This window comes from Harmonia axyridis, chromosome 4 (genome assembly GCF_914767665.1).
Source record: "Harmonia axyridis chromosome 4, icHarAxyr1.1, whole genome shotgun sequence".
NCBI classification, from domain to species: Eukaryota; Metazoa; Arthropoda; class Insecta; order Coleoptera; family Coccinellidae; genus Harmonia; species Harmonia axyridis.
The window spans coordinates 2,484,044-2,503,339 of NC_059504.1; the positions used below are offsets into that span (position 1 = coordinate 2,484,044).

Consider the following 19,296-nt stretch of genomic DNA (forward strand, 5'->3'; position numbering starts at 1 on the left):
TACAACTCGTGTTTTACATTTATTTCGTTAACAGCTTCTTTCAATGATTCAGAGAGAATAGTATTGAATTTGCGGTAGTTTTTCGAATTTAAACTAACGTAAAATTGAATTCTACACAAGTACAATTTTTACTGGACAGGTACTCAATTTTATTATCGAAAATAGGTAATAAAAATTCTTCAATTTACCATACAGCCGCTTCTAGAATTGACACATCAGGTCTATTCATAGATTACTATCGCATTTGTTAGATTTCACAATCGGCTCAGGGTATCAGATCGATCGCTAGACATGTCGATCAGATATCGCATGTTTCAATTGATGCATTCTATCTAAGCAAGAAAATGGCATTAGGGAATTCTCTCTCTTTACTATTCGAAGCATATACAGGGCGCGTATCGAGTTGAACATTGAATTTAACTATTCTCTCTTCTCAATTTATCATTCGTTAGTGTAACCGACCCATTTGTAACCTGCGACGAACGTCACTGACTTCCATTTGTCTTATCTCCCATGCCTCGTCTGTTTACCTCAGATAAAACAGGCACCTTCGTCCCAGTAGTGTTACATCATACCCATTCAAACATTATGCAACTAAGATAGAGTGCATCAACGAAGAGGATGAAGATGAGTCGTTACTTTCCACGCTAGTAGCTTCAGCTTGTAGTGGTAGTGGTACCTAACTAAACTGCACCACCAAAATTGAGAAGTTTCTGTTCTTCAAGTTTTTCTCATCAGTGTCTCAAAGTTCGAAACACCTACTGAATTTACAAGGATATAACTTATATATTCATTTCACCAACTAGCATTTGAGAATATATTTACAGAGAGATCTCTGCTAACATTTTCAGAGATAGCAGTCTCATCAGGTAGTCATAGTCTCTATTACTCTTCTGTGAAATGGATAAGCAACATTTACAATTAAAATAACAATTTTAGAGATTTTAACTGCATCTTTTGGTTGATTTTAACCCTAATCAATATATGGATAGAGATAACTTCTATTTTCGTTTCACTAACTTGCATTTGAGAACACAGTAGGCTAAATGAAAGGATAGTTTATTTGCTATGATTTGCAGAGATGGCATACTCATCAGATAGTCATAATCTCTATTACTCTTCTGTGAATTGGATGTGCAACATTTACAGTTAAAATGACAATTTTAGAGGTTTTAACTGCATCTTTTGGTTGACTTCAACCCTAATCAATATATGGACAGAGATAACTTGTAAATTCATTTCACTAACTTCCATTTGAGAACACAGTAGGCCAAATGAAAATCTCTGCTAAGATTTGCAGAGATAGCAGTCTCATCAGGTAGTCATAGTCTCTATTACTCTTCTGTGAAATGGATATGCAACATTTACAGTTAAAATGACAATTTTAGAGAATTCAACTTTATCTTTTGGTTGATGCTGACCCTAATTGATATATGGATAGTGTAATCATATAGGTATTGATTAAAGGTTGAATGAGTCTACTTTATGATATTTATATTAGATTGTCTTCATGAAGTAGACTCATTTCACCTTTATAATCATTTTTTATACATCAATTTCCTTTTAGTCGATTTCTATCATTAATGAAACAGTATTTCTATCGAAATAAATAAATTATTTGAATGTTTCATACAGAATTTCTGTGATATTTTTAAACTTTTCTCACGCTCTCAAGCCTACCTGCGTATTCTGGTACCCACGTAATCCCGAACTCTTGTGGAGCAGTGTATTACTCACATCAATTTGGCGTGGTTCCTCCTTGGGCCGGCTCGTTTAACACCGAGGAGGGGGGGGTATCGAGGGGGACCCCCGTGGTGGCCTTCACGGAACGCCGAAGAACGCCGGAAGTCGAGATTCTGCGTCCAAGGACCATCGAACCAAACGCACCAACCGCGAAGGTGAAAGTAAACGTCGAAGAAGAGGGCATTCCGATGTGCTTACGAATGAGATCATCTATTTCTGTAGAGATTGCTCGATTTTGGCTCTTTATTATCGGTAGGGAACCGTCCGAAGAAATGGATTTGAGTCCCATATAAATTTCCACATGAGAATAAAAAAACACTACAAAGGACCCCGCACATTTTACATGGGAAATGGCTTTCCGTGAATTTGGCTGAATTTTCGATATGTTGTAGTTCTTGATAAACTGATCAGAAGTGTCTGTAGCCACAAAGCTCAAAAATGGACAGTTTTCGAGATATGGAGCTTTGAAAATGGATTTTTTGCAATTTTCGGGGTTTTTGCTCATCAATCGGGGAGCTCTCATTTCTGGTTGGGATGGAATTTGGATGTTCGGCGGCCAGAACCCGACTGAGAAATGATCTTCCTTGGTTATATTAGGCACCGCCATCGATAATTTTTTATACACTGCTCCACATTGGCTATGAAATGAGATACAAAATCCAAGATCTTCCATGCATCTTTTCATGCCACAAGATGACGCCAGAATAATTCACATGACCGAGAAACGACATATTGTGAGATTTTTTTAAGAGAGACCATAATAACTGAATCCTCATATATCTGATGTCCAATAATATCAAATATGTTAGCCAAAATGTTCATAACCAGGCACCGCGAGCTGTAATGGGGGAAAATGGGAAAATCATAATCATATATCCTCAGGGATAACAATTGTGATCACTATTGATGTCATTTACATATGATATGTGATTTGTTCCTCACAAATCTCGATAATCTGACAATGGGGTGCCAAGACATTTTCCTCAGAATGTCTCGAAATTGATGATAGCATCTCACAGACAAACGAATCCGTGAAAATGTCTGCAGTTTTGATACAATATAGTACTATCCGGATAGAATATAGAAGTCCAAGTTGTATTTTAAAGAATTCGTGGGTTAATTTCGGAAGTTTCATTCATAGTTAGCTTCCAACACTTGATTGAAGAAAAATGTGTTCAACATCGAAAGCAAATACGAATATTTCAATAAAAAAGCTATTGAAAAGTAAGAAGAGCGTTTGAGTGAATATAATATTCTTGGAAGTGACTATATCGACCAATAAAGTTGAAATTTCAAGAAAAAATGCGTTTTTACTGGTTGGGCCGATAACTTATTGAGTAAAGTGTTATAATGCGGCGCATCCACCATATTGTAGCATGATCGTATAATTGCGGACATTTAATTTGAATAATAGGAAGTTAATGAGATGTTTATGCACCATTTTACGTGCATTTCATTCATTGAGTCATTGTGATTCTAAATTCCCAATAGTAACATGAATCATAATTGGATTATTCGAGTTGTCACACCAAAAAATTGTAGAAGAACACCAATCATAATCCTTTTTTTTTATATGGCAGATTTTCTCTCTTGTTCTAATAGATTGCTTTTCTTTCTTTACAGTGCGACTCCAAAAATCATCATATCTAATTTGGCATTACACATTCGGTTCGAGGATATCGAGCACCTGTTGTCCAATCATGGTCGTGTCGTTAGTGTTGATAAACTGACATCGAAGGATCCAACTTCCCAGACTGTACAAGTTGTGTACGAGACCCTTGAACAAGCACAAGCGTAAGTAGATTTTTCTTTTCCATTTTTTTTTCACTTATTCCCTACAGAAGGGACAGATAAACTCCTTGACTGAGGCCACAATTGACACCATAAAACGCTACATATAAGACGACTCTATGATTCTGATAAGACAGGAAGGGTTTAGCTCCTATGTATCATTTTTCACACACCAAAATTAAAGGCTATATTAAAGAAATACTAACACCAGTAGGTGAAGTGAATCTGTAGAAATTTTTCAATTAACAAATGTTTTGATGGAATTTCGGAGGTTGTTTGGCTAGAATGACAAAAAACAATCTCCGCAGAATATATTCTCTTACATAGGAATGTTAGGCTCCTTTTTGAGGACAATTTATTAGCCTGGGTAATGAATTAGCCTACTGTTTAGCCTGTTTAGGTTCTTTATGGTAAATTTATGAATTTGGCAGTGGGATCAAACATAAGCCTAAAATGAGCCAAAAAGAATGATGCAATTAGATTTTTCATAAACATTCGATGCCCATTTGGTACTGCCAATTTAGGGTGAATTCATTATATCTCGTTTAACTGAACAACAAAAACTTCGTAATAGAGTAATAAATTAGCATCAGTAGTAGTAACTGTTATTTATTGTTAAAGAAATGGCCACCGACCTAGGGTCCTTCAGCATCAATAAAGCCTAAAATTACTATGTTAGTGAATTTATTCTGATGAGTTTCTTTATGGTTGGTTTCTGCTAGCTTTACGGTAAAGCTAGCAAAGATACGAAGTTGCTGGTGATCGACCAGGTTGAGTTCTTGTGTTGTCTGAACTTCAAAAGCATAAAGACGGTGTACGTTTGTGGAAAGCCTAATATTCAAGACCAAAAAGGAATCGACAAACCTGGGTTTTCGTCAATACTACGGGCTACAGCAGCAATATTCTTAGTTTGTTCTTGAGCGACGCATACACTTTCGATTCTTCACATCACTAACTTGTCCCAACTGTTCAAATGTAGTTTTAACTACATCGAAAGATAGCAGATTCCCAGATCGCGAGCAATTCAAAATGAAACCTCTTATTGGAAAACCCCTCAGAGTAATAAACATAGATAGAGGGAGCATATGTCATTTTCAGTAAGCCAATTTTGCCCCCAACATGAACTATCAAATTTGACATGAAGCGCGCGGAAATAAAACCATATCAGTGATACGATATTTCACTCAATTCGCGAGTTTCTCCACAGAGAACGCACTTCTTATGTCCCATAGTGAATCAACGTTTCATATAAACTCGAAATATATTGAAATGAATACCTAAATATATCAGAAATGCAGAAAACAAACTTCAAGCGCGCCAAACGACGTGAAACAACCGATGACACTAGGAGAGCAAAAGTTGCCAAACCTTGGATTTCAGCAGGTAGATACAGAAAATAATAAATATTCTGCTTATTATAAATTCGACAATTAGGAAAAATATCGGATTCCAAATATTCAAACGTGATCTAACCATGTTGGAGGCATGTAAAAATTGCGTACACTCCTTCTGTCTATGTTTATTACTCTATGAGTTTGACAGATATTATGTTGACTGCTAGTAGGAGTAGGATTACAATACGCTCTATTAGTGTGACGTGTCACACACCGCCATTTTTAGTTCTCCTGTCAGTGTTCGGAATCCAAACAAATAAATTGTCATTCAAATTAGTACGGTGTCGTTGAAGGAATTGGCTTATTTTCATAAATAAGAGTATTTGAGGAACGATTTCAGCATTGATTGATAGACAGAAGGAACGAGGTAAATACCAGTAAGTTTGAATCCTGTATCATTCCCTAGATTTTTTAAAAAGCCGTGTTTATTAGTTGAACTTCAAGTTCGAACTTACTGGCATTAATCTCGTTCCTTCTGTCTATCAATTAATACTAAAATCGTTCCTTAAATAATCTTATTTATCAAAATAAGGCAATTTCTTCAACGACAACGTACTAATTTGAATGACAATTTGTTTGTTTGGATTCCGAACACTGACAGGAAAACTAAAATAGTGGTGTGTGACGTCGTCACTAATATAGCTTATTGGACCACAAAAGAAGATGAAAATAGAAATTACTGATGTTAAATTTCTGGATTTCGAGATTCAAAATTCGGATTCAGCCTCAGTTCGAAATTTCAACCGAACACAAACATCTAAAATTGTTCCAAAACCCCTCGAACCCACCTAAATTCGAGCTCTTTACATTTTCAAAGCTAATCGCCCTACCGGGACCAAAACCGCCCGAAAATCGAGCCACCCGGATGCGTGGCGCCATCTAGACCAACGGGGCGGACCTAACCCCTTACCGACCGGCCTCCCAGAGCCTGAGCGTCCTCCCCGAATACGCAGAAAAGGACCGCCGTGACGGCGAAAAAAAAATCGCATGGAACTTTGCACAATCCCTCCCGATATGTTGGGGCATTTCGCATATACGGCAGGTGGATCGCACACAGAGTGTGTGTGTCGGTCTGCGTATCACCGGTCCGCAATTTGAGCTGATTAAAATCCTTGTAAAATTGTGATTGTATCTCCGCCGGCTCTCGGAATGAATGATGCATAATTAATATATGGCTTTTTCGCCTCCTGACTGACGAACAGGTGCCCCCTCGGGCTGCCAGAAGTGGACACGGGACGACTACGTTTGTTGTTTTGTTGTTGTTAACCCGAGATCTTCGCCTGGGCCCGTAATGTGTAATGTGTATCTCCGGGATGGTTGGTACGCACCGTGAAACGCGGCTGCTAATTTTATGCTGCGGTTTGTTATTATCTTTTTCAACGCGGAATATCTCGCCAACTGAAAAAAATAACGGGTGTTTTTTATTCGAGGTATATAAGTTTAAGTTGGCATTACTGTTCGAGATGGCGACCGATTTAACAGCTGTCAAGTGATTTATTCTCAGTTTGATTTGGCAATTCATCATGAATATACTCACGCCTGAACAACGCTTGCAAATAGTGCAATTTTATTTCGAAAATAATGGTTTTGTTTATCGATGAAGCGCACTTCTGGTTGAATGGCTACGTCAACAAACAAAACTGCCGCATTCGGAGTGAAGCTAATCCTCAAGTGTATGTCGAAACACCGTTACGTCCAGAAAAACTGACTGTTTGGTGCGCTTTATGGGCTGGTGGAATCATTGGTCCGTACTTCTTCAAAAACGATGATAGCCAGAACGTTACAGTCAATGGTGATCGGTATGGAGCCATGATTACTAACTTTTTCATTCCTGAATTGAACAACCATGATGTCCAGGAGCTGTGGTTCTAACAAGACGGCGCAACATGTCTCACAGCTCGTGCCACAATCGATATATTGAAAGACACGTTTGGTGACCGCCTAATTGCACGTTATGGACCTGTGAATTGGCCTCCAAGATCTTGTGATTTAACACCGCTAGACTACTTTCTGTGGGGCTATGTAAAGTCATTGGTCTATGCGGATAAGCCACAAACCCTTGACCATTTGGAAGACAACATTCGCCGTGTTATTGCCGATATACGGCCACAAATGTTGGAAAAAGTCATCGAAAATTGGACGTCCAGATCGGACTACATCCGGGCCAGCCGTGGCGGTCATATGCCAGAAATCATATTTAAAATGTAATGCCACAAGATTATCTTGCGGATAAATAAAATTCATGTCAATCGAATGATCCATCGTTGTTTTATTGCAACTTAAAGTTCTATAGCTCTAAAAAGAAACACCCTTTACAAATAAAATGGAATAAATAAGAATAACTTGTATTTAATCAATGCATCAAATATCATTTAACTCAGTAGCTTACTCAAAGCTAGTTGCTAAGATCTCAAAAAGAAGAAATTCAAGGAATATTTTCACGTCAACATTGAATTTATATCATGTCATTTTCATTCAACCTAGTAATTTCCACATGGAAAACATTTTAAAGTGACCTGATTCAAACAAGGTTTCAATTTGTTTTTTTTTTCTTCTAGAGCGCAAAATAACCTCAATGGCATCGAGGTCGAAGGCAAACCCCTCAAGGTCGAGACGCCGGGAGACAAGCGCCAGAAAAGGACGCCAAGGGGCGCTGCAGGAGCTCCTTTCGGTGCTGGAAGCTTGCCAGGTACCAGCAGACAGACGGACTTCCCTCTACGCATTCTTGTACAGAGCGACATGGTGAGTTTTCTTCTTCAGCTTCAACATTTCAAGGGAAAATAATCGAGATTTTCGAAAATTCTTGGGAGAACCGTATTTTTCCGTGAATGTGGCAACATTGAAATTTCTCTTTCTCATATAATGCTGCTACAGCATAATTTTCATTTTGAAAAACTGACAAAATGAGACGTGGCAATTTGCTAAGTAGTTTGGTACAGTAGACAAAGAATTAACGTTAAAATTGCAAAAATTTTTCAAGAGCCTATAAAAATTTCATCCAGAATCAAGAAAAATCTGGATAATATTCTCCCAATAATCATCAGATTCGATAAACTTTTAGAGGAGCTTATTTCGTATTAAATTCTACAGACTGAAATACTCACAATTTTCACTTTGTCCTAGGTTGGCGCGATCATTGGAAGACAGGGTTCTACGATCAGGCAGATTACTCAACAGACCAGAGCTCGTGTGGACGTCCATCGAAAAGACAATGTAGGCTCGTTAGAGAAGGCCATCACCATCTACGGCAATCCGGAGAACTGCACAAACGCGTGCAGGAAGATCCTAGAAGTTATGCAACAGGAGGCTAACAACACGAACAAAGGGTGAGTTAAAGAATGCTACTATCCTTTTTTGTTTGTTACCAAATTCTTGAGTGAACCGGCTCTAGGGATTTTTGGTTTTTCTATTATATACGAGTGTTGTCTTGTGTCTTCCATCAGAGCTGATCCTGCCACTGCTCTGTCTACAGCTCGCCTTGTAATAGGTTTAGGGATGTTGCAAGTTTCTCTTCTAAAGCTCTCCTTACAATGCCTTGTAAACATCCATTGAAGAGGTGTAACATGTATCTGGCAGTACTAAAGTTTTAAGGGAACATTTTGGAGTTATCCATCCCTGAAAAAAAATCCACCAGAATGTTACTCTTTCGGTTTCCAACTTCTCTTCAATTTTTTCCTATGCCACAGAAAGGTTCCAGTCCAGTAAAAAGCTCGATTGCTTCCGTTTCTCTTCGTTTCCTTTGATTTCAAAGTGACCAGGAACTTACACTAAAAACACCTAATTATTCTTGCCTAATTCATTGATTTTCCTTCGGCCTTTCCATGTCAACTGAAATCCCCATACACTTGCCAGAAAAGGAGTACAAACTCTTCTCATTGGCCCAGAACCTTTCTGTCGTATAGGTAAATGTGCCTACAAGAAAGAGTTTTAGGAGAAGGAAAAAACCAAAAGAGAAGCACTCTGGCGGAATCTTCTCCGAAACTTTGATGCTGCGAGATCCAAGAAGTATCTAGATCTTAGCAAGAATATTCTACACTTCCTCACTGGATTCCTTAAAGGGCTTTGTCACCTCAGGAAGCACCTTATGAGAATGAGTCTAGCAGAAAACGACGAGTGCAGGTTTTGCGGGGAGGAGGAAGAAACTCTGGAACGCCTGGTGACAAAATGCCTCGCCATCGCTAGCCAACGCAAAAAATTCTTTGGACAAGAGACTTGTAGAAATGAGGAAGTAACCTCACTCCAGGTTCTGAAATTAATTAGAACTCTGGAACTGGAGAGCGAGCTGTAGACTATGATAGCTGATGGCGAGGGCAGCTCTAATGGAAAGCACAATAGACCATAAGGTCTAGTGCATTGAATCTAAATCTGATATCAACTTTGATTCAATAACATGGAAGTTCAGTACCTTGAGCTTGACTCTCTGAATAGATAGCTATGCCACATTTGTGATAGTTTCTTTCTAGTATAGTCTCGTCTTCAAGTTCAATTGCTTGTCCACTTATATTAGAGTTGACAAAATGATATGAGTGAAATCGGGGATTCCCCGACTGCAATTCTTCTTGTTTACTTTCTGCTCCCTCAAACTGATGTATCTATCTTCTTCCAGTGAAATCGCCCTGAAGATCCTCGCTCACAACAACCTCATAGGGCGCATCATCGGCAAAGGCGGTAACACCATCAAGAGGATAATGCAGGAGACCGACACGAAGATTACTGTATCTAGCATCAACGATATCAACTCCTTCAATCTGGAACGCATCATCACCGTCAAGGGTACCATCGAGAACATGAGCAAAGCCGAGGCTCAGATCTCCGCCAAGCTGAGGCAGAGCTACGAGAACGACCTCCAGGCGATGGCGCCGCAGACCATGATGTTCCCTGGGTTGCACCCCATGGCGATGATGGCAACAGCAGGTTAGTTGATCTTGATCTTGGTTGGAGGAGGTGTTGGAAAAGGTTCTAGTGGAATTCAGGAGTCTATTCAATTTGGTTAAATATTGGGACAATATTATTTATGATGTCCAATAGCCCATTATGGTGGATGCGATAGTTTAACTGACAAATATTTTAGTGATGGAAATAATTTTCTAGCAATATTTCATTTGGCTTTTTAGATCTGAAAAAAATTTAACTAGCTTGGTCTCTATTATTGTTAAAGTAGCCGACTAACTTCTACTCGCTCTGAAGGCATTTCTGAGCAAAACAACAACTTCTAAAACACTCAGAAAATAATTTCTCTATTTCAGTATCGTAATGAGTTCATAACATTTCAAAAATTAGTGCTGTAATGAACTCATTACAGCATCGTTTTCAGATATATTTTTCATTTTGTATCAAATTTCAACAAACGTCAATAATTGTCAATATAATATAATTTGGATATAGTGGAATAATTTTCAACATTATTATTTGCAGTTTCTCTTAATTCGTCAGACATAACTCACGAATTTAATGCGTAATTGTAAATTACTTGAAAATTCGAAACCTACGATTTATTTTCAAATTCCGTAATCTGTCAATTTTCGTAACAGTCTCAGCAACTGCCAAGATACAATACAAAAGTCACTAGGATATATAATCTGAATTTTTCATTGAATTTCGACAATTTTTCACATAAATTGACTGAAATAGAGAAAATATCGTCTAATGCTCGTGCAAAAGGCAATTCCAACACTCTTGCATTCGTGTTGTAATAGGAGCCCATTCTGCAACTTGTTTTAGAATATACTATCAAAAGCAGAAGAAGTATGTTACAATTACAATGAGTGTTAAGGTGAAAATGAGGTCTTTCAGTTTCATTCAACCATCAACCAAACTTGGTAATTCTGATATCTTTTTCCTTTATTCATTATTGCTCTAACACATTTCTGAATTCCACCATGAATGTTTTCTGCATTACCTCGAAAAAATTCAACACTTCTTCGAATAGAGCAGCATCAGCTGACGTCACAGAACAGCTACAAGGGGGGATATCCTTCTGATGTCTACATATTTCAAATAAGTGTAACCAGACCAATGGATACTCCATTTGTTGTTACATTCCATCCTCAGCAGCTGATCGGACCATAGAGCGCTGACACTGCTCTATCAGGCAATCCAGAGACATGTCAAAAATAAAATTCAATATGGAGTCGGTTGGCAACTTTTGTTTGTCATATGAGTACATAGCGGTGGTATTGTTTGTATTGTGATTTCTTCTGCATATTTGGGTTGTAGTGTTAAAGTTGGGCATTAATTTGAGCTTAAACTGCCAGATGTAATGCTGAGTTTTACCATATCCAACTCTACCAATCTGCCACAACACAACTGAAATTCTTAAGACAAGTTGTTTGCCAACTCGCGTGATATCTGGACTGCCTAATTACACAAAAACACTTGTCTATGTTCAGGGGGTCATAGAACGGAATACTGACACGTCAATTGTCATAATTTCCATTCTGTGGTCCCTGCTTGGGTACCAATAAATCACGTTTGATCAGACCCCCTGTCACCAGGTATCGGCTACGGCTCTAGGGGTCTGTATACAGGACAGGCGTCTTATCCAGGCATGTATCCAGCCGGACCTAGTCAAGTGGGCGGTGGCGGTGACGGCAGCGAGACCACCTACCTGTACATCCCCAACAACGCAGTTGGCGCCATCATCGGAACCAAGGGATCGCACATCCGCAACATCATACGATTCTCGGGTGCCTCCGTCAAGATCGCACCGATCGACGAGAACAAGCCTCAGGAGACTCAGAACGAGAGGCGGGTGACCATCGTGGGATCGCCGGAGGCTCAATGGAAGGTAAGGCCATCTTTGTGAAGACATACTTGTTGAATGTTTTTTTGGGGTATCACGTTTTCGTGATAAATCATGTTGTACATCGTGAATTTCTTCTTCCTTTTCTTATTCTCTAAGTTGTATGCCTGCGCAATTGTATCATGGTGCCTGCACACTAATTAGGATGGGGAAAAGATATTCTCTATTGTATCTTTCTGAGAACCCTATGAATGAGAAAGTTTAATGCACAAGTACCACGAAAGACCATTGTTACACTAATGCAGGTTCATTTATATTAAGTATTGTGACAACAAATTCGGCTAGACACAGACATTATGTCTAATTGCTTTTTGTCGCCACAGTTTCATATATCGACTCTCTTAGGCCTGTGTGATACCTCTCAGAGGCTGGGAGCTTGCAGCAAATGGTCTGACCATAGAGTAATAAACATAGATAGAGGGAGTATACGCAATTTTTACACGTCCCTAACATGGTTAGATTACGTTGTCGGATTGTGATATATTTTCAAATCCACAATTTTACTATATCGTCATGAATGTATATTATATTGAATGAAATATATTTATTTGAGTGATTCCCGATTAAATATGCGAATTTGAATATTTGGAATCCGATATTTTTCCTAATTGTCGAATTTATAATAAGCAGAATATTTATTATTTTCTGTATCTACCTGCTGAAATCCGAGGTTTGGCAACTTTTGCTCTCCTAGTGTCATCTGTTGTTTCAAGTCGTTTGGCGCGCTTGAAGTTTGTTTTCTGAATTTCTGATATATTTAGGTATTTATTCCAATTAATTTGAGTTAATATGAAACGTTGATTCACTATGGGACATAAGAAGTGCGTTCTTTGTGGAGAAACTCGAGAATTGTGTGAAATATCGCATCACTGATATGTTTTCATTCCCGCACGCTTCATGTCAAATTTGATAGTTCATGTTGGGGACAAAATTTGCTTACAGAAAATGACATTTCCTTCCTCTATCTATGTTTATTACTTTGGGGGTCTGGCAAAAGACTAAAAATAGTTTTGTTCATATGAAAACCCGCAAAACAAGCTTAGACATCATATCCACAGGTTATGGGCCCCGATACCCACTAGTATTCCTCCATGAATGAACGCCTAAGACTAACAGCGTCTCACGGTGTTCATTAAGTCTGTATCCCTTGTAAATGTCAACTGTCTACAATAGATAGTACATAGAACGTTGTTCTTTATTTTGTTGTGACCGTAACGTTTTCTGTTTCAGGCTCAGTACCTGATTTTTGAGAAGATGAGAGAGGAAGGATTCGTCGCCGGTTCGGACGACGTCAGATTGACGATAGAGATCATGGTGCCTAGCTCTCAGGTGGGTCGTATCATAGGCAAGGGAGGTCAGAACGTTAGAGAGCTGCAAAGAGTGACAGGCAGCGTTATCAAGTTGCCAGAGCAGGGAACGTCGCCCCAAGAGGACGAGACAACGGTGCATATCATCGGCCCATTCTTCAGTGTTCAGGTAAGTCTAACAACAACAAAAACAATCTAACCTAGAACAATGATTTAGATACAAAGTTGTCCTGCGAGTGTTCATTTCAAATTTAATTATTACAACCGACTCACAATGAAATTACACAGGCTTACAACTTTGCTTCCGCCGTTTTTTTTTTCCGAAATTCAAGGCTTTATTGTAAAAAACTGGTTATACATTTATGATTCCAAGTATTGTTTATCGCTGGCCACTACTTTCTCCCATCTTTCTGGCAGCGTGCGAATCCCGCGTTGAAAAAACTAGTCATCTTTCGAAGCGATCCACAAATTGATGCAATTTTTTGCTTCTTCATAAGACCGGAAGTGCTGTTCAACCAGGCCATGTGCCATTGATCGAAACAAATTATAGTCCGAGGGAGCAACGTCACGAGAACGTTTCCTAGTATGTTTTGACCACTTTCGCAACATACAGTCGAGCATTTTCATGCTGTAAAATCACTTTATCATGTCTCTCGTTGAATTGCGGCCGTTTGTTTTTCAATGTCCGGCTCAAATGCATTAATTACGTTCGATAACAATCGCCTGTGATTGTTTCAGTCGGTTTTAACAACTCATAATACATTACGCCGAGCTGGTCCCACCAAATACTGGGCATGATCTTAAACCCGTTAATATTCGGTTTGGCCGTTGACGTGGAAGCATGGCCGGGATATCCCCATGATTTTCTGCACTTGGGATTCTCATAATGAACCCATTTTTCGTCACCAGTCAAAATGCGATGCAGACATCCCTTCCGTCTTTGTCTTGCAAGCAGCTGTTCGCAAGAAAACAAAAGCCGTTCAACATATCTCGGCTTCAAATCGTATAGCACCTAATTTCCTTGTTTCTAAGTCATTCCCATGACTTTCATGCATTTTGAAATGGCTTGTTGCATCACTCCCAATGATCCTGCCAATTCTTGTTGCGTTTGACACGAGTCTTGATCAAGTAATGCCTCTAATTCTGCATATTCGAAAATCTTCTTTCTTCCACCGCAATGCTGGTCGTCAAAATCACCGTTCTGGAAGCGTTGAAACCACTCTCGGCACGTTCTTTCACTAATAGCGTCCCCACTTACCGCTACAGCCATCTATTGCAAACAGGCGGAAGCAAAGTTGTACACCTGATAAAAATTTAAAACAACAGCTTAGCGGCCCTTGGTTTTCCCTACAATTGACATATATCATAAAGCACGTCGTTCAGGTTTTGTTGTGAGGATTTTTTGAACTTAAAATGAATCAGTTCAATTTTTGGAAGAGTTATTTTTTCAAAATTTTCTATTTTTCAAGTTTTAGTGATTATAGATTTTGTGCCAGATAGGAGGAAATACTGAACCGAAGTGTTATGAGAAGTGTATTTTCTTAAAGTTGTTATTTTTTTTGTTACAGTCGGCACAACGAAGGATCCGCGCAATGGTGATGCAGGCTGCAGCCCCGCCCCAGGGCAGATCGAGACAGCCGCGACCGGCGAAGGAGGGAGGGTCGCAGGGCGAGGCAGCCCCATCCGAAAAACAACAGTAACGCAAGCTTAAAACTATCACTGCCGATTGCATACGTTTATGCATACCCTAATTGTATGTGACATCTCGAGGCCTTCCACTAGATGACGTGCGCGCGTGCGCCGCGCGCCGCTTCGTAAGGATTTCCCGACCGCGCGCGAATCGTCGCTCTCTTACCGTTACTTACCTCAAAAAAACGGCGACGGCGATGTGCCGTTCCTGCGCTGTTTAATTGTGTAAAACTTTTTTAATAATTTTTTTTTTTCGATTTTCGTTTTTATCATTATTTTTCGACTGTTTTCGTTCAACACTTCTGAAAAGGAATTGACGGCGAGTGGAATGTTGAGAAGATGGCCCGGAGCAACTGCGGTATCTATAAGCTATGCCCCCACACATATATATATATAGATAGATAACCGAACAATCTACCTCAAGAAATCAAAATACGTTAGATGTCTTAGCCATAGCAAATTTTCTGTTGAATATACACAGCGACCAACCACACCTCGAGAACAATAGTTGTTTTTGTTTTGAAGACACACCTCCAAATATATATATACACGTATATACACAGCATATACGCAGACGACTCGTTGGCGCGTTTTTTACCCGATCCAAGGACTACCACCAAAGATGTTTAAACTTAGAGTAGTGAAGAACGTCCCCGTGGCCTCGCCCCAGGAGAAGAGCCCCAGCTCCATCTGCAAGAAGGAAATTTTTACGAAGGATCCGATACATCATCGATCGATTGAAAAAAAAACACAAAAATTGATAGAGAGAGAGAGAAACGCCTCCTTCCTCCGGTACAGTTGTGTGAGTGTGCGTGCCTGTGTGCTTCCGTCGAGCGCGCCACCAGAGGGCGTCGGCTTCGGACGTGTCGCTAGAGTGAATGTGTTTGTGCGGACTACCGACCTTTTTAATCGTTAGGCGTCTTTTTTTTTTGTTAAATAAAAATATAAATGTTGATGTGTTTGGTTGAGAGAGCGGACGCGTCGGACTGGGCCCCCCTTAGTATTATTTGTTAAAGGAGCGGGGGGCCGTCCGACGTTGCCGCCGCGGCTTCAGCCTCACCAGATAGGACTTGTAGGGCCCTTATGGTGGCCTTTTGAGCGGTCGTGATGCCTTGTGTCAAGGTCGGCCGCGCCCCTGATAGTACAAACTCGGGAGGTATAGAGTATTGGGGCACTCGATGCCCCAACGGCCGGAACCCTTATCCGGCCCTGTAAAAAAATATTTTTGATAAAATTGTTTGTTGGGGAGGATATTTTTTGTTAGATTTTTAAAATAAAAAAAACGAATTATAGCGGGGTCGCTATTAATTGTGAAAAAAATGGATATATTATATAATATTATATTTATTGAAATGTATAAAAGAATTTTAAATTATTTGTACAGATTTATAAAGTGTGCCAAAGTGCGAGAATGTTACCAGAGAGTTGCATTTATTTATAAAAAAAAAATAACGAAGAGAAATGAAATAACGTTAGAATTAACAAGGGTTCATGTATTTAAATGCAGGCTAAAAAAAAAAACTAAAATCGATTTGCACTTGCCCATCACAATCGGGAACCGTTTCACACAAACACACTTGTTTACGTTTATTCGGAGACACAATCATTCGATCGTACAAAACGAAAATTCATTTAAGTACAAAACCTCTAAATTGAACCAACCAGTTGGTTCCATCCATTTATTTCACATAAGCATCTGATAACATCTATCAATCAATGAAAAGAACAAAAATCTAACGCTTTAAAACGATTTCACGCAAAAAAAAACACTCAAAATTCGAACCATCAGTTCTCATTCAGTCTGACCCCCAAAAGACATACCGATCCATCCATTGTTTAGACCATTCTGCTGTATATTGTCGGCCCTCCAATTAATAAATCGAACAACGGAAAAATTTTGATCATACCAAATAGGATTAACCGATCAGAGAAAAAAAAAACTGAACGGAACCAAAGTCGAGTCAGCTTGCAAAAAATTCTGCCGATACGTAGGTTTGGATCTACGTAGTAGCATCTTCAGCAAGTACTTATATGTTTGGCGAACACAAGGGGGGGACGTTTAGGTCCCCCCCTCGCTACCCGCTCTACCCTCGTCACACGACGGCCAGATCGGCGCTAGGGCCCCCCTTTTATCCTACAATGCAGGAATCAGTTGTTCTCTCGACCGATTTACAAAAATGTGAATTTGAAGTTCTTCAAACCAAAACGATTGCTTTCAGGAGGGATTCTACGGCGATCTGGCCCGAACTACTGTTAGCTCAGCTAATCAGTGTATACACCTTTATATGTTATGGTATAATAGTGCCTAACCCAATCCTGAGCCCCGATCAATCTCGAGCAAAACACATTCTGTACGATAAATCAAAAGATTGTCCCCTTTCAGATGTTTATATACCTGTTTATGATTGCATAAACTATGGGCATTAGTATGTGAGATTTTTATGTTAATCGAGTCAATCTTTTGCGTAGATTTGTATCTTTTCGTGGTCGAGATTGTTCGTTGCCCAGGCGAAATATCTATATAATAGTTATAGTGTAAATTGTATTTGCATTTCATATTATATCATTTTAAGTTGGTAGAAAGAGAAAAAATGAAAAAAATGATTTCAAGCAAACCACAATCGACTACAGCAAAATCGCTACTACATCTTTAAGGAAGAGAGTTTTTGACGATGTTATAGGGTTTACGTGAAATCAGATCCACATATAGTTATAGTTCGTGTACTACTATTTCACCGGTGAATTTATAGTTTATCTCGTTTTTTTATTTTGATTTTTGTCTAAAACCACTTTTTCTTGATAGTTATTAGGACATGTTCAGAACATTGCTGGAACAGAGACTGAATGAATACCAGCTGCTTTAGATTTAGTACCTTAGAACTGGATAACTGGTACCTAATTTTGTTGTGCACCTTATCTTCGGATTCATTTACGACAACCTACAACTTTTATGTACATATTTATTTATATATTTGCAAATTATATACTTGTTGATTTTGTCTGTGGACTTTGTGTTGCGTAATTTTACTATATACGGCACTATTTGCCTCAGTTTTTTCAATTTTTTACAATCGTATATCCTTTGTAATTGATAAATAATTTTTTCAGTCGGGTTGTAGGTTGATTTCTAAGTTTGAGTATATGCTTTGTTGGGCATTTTTCATTGTGCTCTCCAGTACCAGCTGTAACAGTAAGTTATCCAATCTAAGAAGTTACCTACCTCAAACAGTAATTATAGATTTCTATAAAATTTAATTTGTTGTTCTTGTTTTATTTGGGTAATCGATTTAATATTTAATGATTTATAAATATCTGGTGAATACTATTTGTGCTATAAATTATCAATATAATGAAAATAATCATGAATTTTTGTGTCAGTGTGCCATTCTTGTGTATGTTTATTGTAATGAGTCAAGTTTGCGAGCACCTGGCTCTCTGTGGTATAGTTCAGATCGTACCCGATGGAATTTCTTATAATACAGACATTTACAGGAAAGCGCAACACTCTAATCTTGTAATCAATGTTCAAATAAACACCAGATGATGTAATTGAATTGTTTGCTTTGTTTCTGTATTATAACGAATTTTAAGATATCACATCAACATCTACAAATATCTGCGTTGAGTTGAACAACTGCACAACAATATTGTCTCAGGAATTTTAGCTCAGGATATTTTTAGTGGCATAATTTTTAAAAAATAACTCCATTTGCCACGGGTTTGCCTTAAAGTCGTTAGTAAACGATCAAGTCGGAAAGATTGTTGAGTAAAGGACTGTTACAATAGTTTAATACTTGTTAAGAAAACTGTAGATGATGATGCTTCTGAATAAATATATACGTATAAGATGACGTAATAGGTGAAAGTACACAAAAACTTCCGCTTTTTTCAAATCGAAATCTATGTCCCAATTTTTCATTTGATCCCAGCAATTTTTTGGTGTGTAATTTATACGATTGATGTGAACCTGTAACGTTCGATGGCATATGTAAATATTCAGTATTATATCTGTCTGTATTTTCTGCAACATTTTGAATTCATTGTATTTTATCAACTGGCATACTCAAATTCAAACTTTTTCTCGATATTGTCCATTTATTTCAGTTGAATAAATAGTGTTCCCTAATTGTCATTTCATTTACCATCTTCAACACCCATACATTTTCAGCAACGATCCAACAATACATAGATACGCCCTTGGCTCCAACATAAGAAAGAGAAAGATTGAGCCTCATGTCACATGACCACAAAGAGAATAAAGATTTCTAAATTTCAACCAATGATAAAGGGAGAAAAATCACGTGATCTAAAATGGTTCAATATGATCAACCAATCAAAACATTGGTTGGTTGTTTGGGCCTCTGATAACAAGGTGTAAACATCATGCGTCTCACTTCTTTGTTAGGATCGATTTCTCTCTCTTTGCGCTATTTACTTATCATTAGATCATTGATTTCTAGCAAAAACCAATGAAATTTATTAATTTAGATAGAAATCTGATAGATTTCTATACACCATTTGATAGATGGGTCAGACAACTAGATCTACGAGACCGTTTCACTACAGGAAA

The 19,296-nt window shown here is 38.6% G+C and overlaps 1 protein-coding gene across 6 annotated transcripts in view; it reads left to right on the forward strand.

Annotated features, from left to right (window-relative positions):
- LOC123679310 (insulin-like growth factor 2 mRNA-binding protein 2) overlaps positions 1-18,852 on the forward strand; it is a 95,452-nt gene extending 76,600 nt beyond the window's left edge. For 5 of the 6 annotated variants that reach the window (XM_045616836.1, XM_045616839.1, XM_045616840.1 and 2 more), the window contains 7 exons: positions 3,367-3,537; positions 7,487-7,670; positions 8,052-8,254; positions 9,535-9,842; positions 11,408-11,715; positions 12,961-13,206; positions 14,606-18,852. In XM_045616836.1, coding sequence (XP_045472792.1) covers positions 3,367-3,537; positions 7,487-7,670; positions 8,052-8,254; positions 9,535-9,842; positions 11,408-11,715; positions 12,961-13,206; positions 14,606-14,737 — 1,552 coding nt within the window. In that variant the 3' untranslated portion in view covers positions 14,738-18,852. The remainder of the gene's footprint in view (positions 1-3,366; positions 3,538-7,486; positions 7,671-8,051; positions 8,255-9,534; positions 9,843-11,407; positions 11,716-12,960; positions 13,207-14,605) is intronic. The other variant, XM_045616837.1, reaches the window with a different exon arrangement.
- Positions 18,853-19,296: the final 444 nt, after the last annotated feature.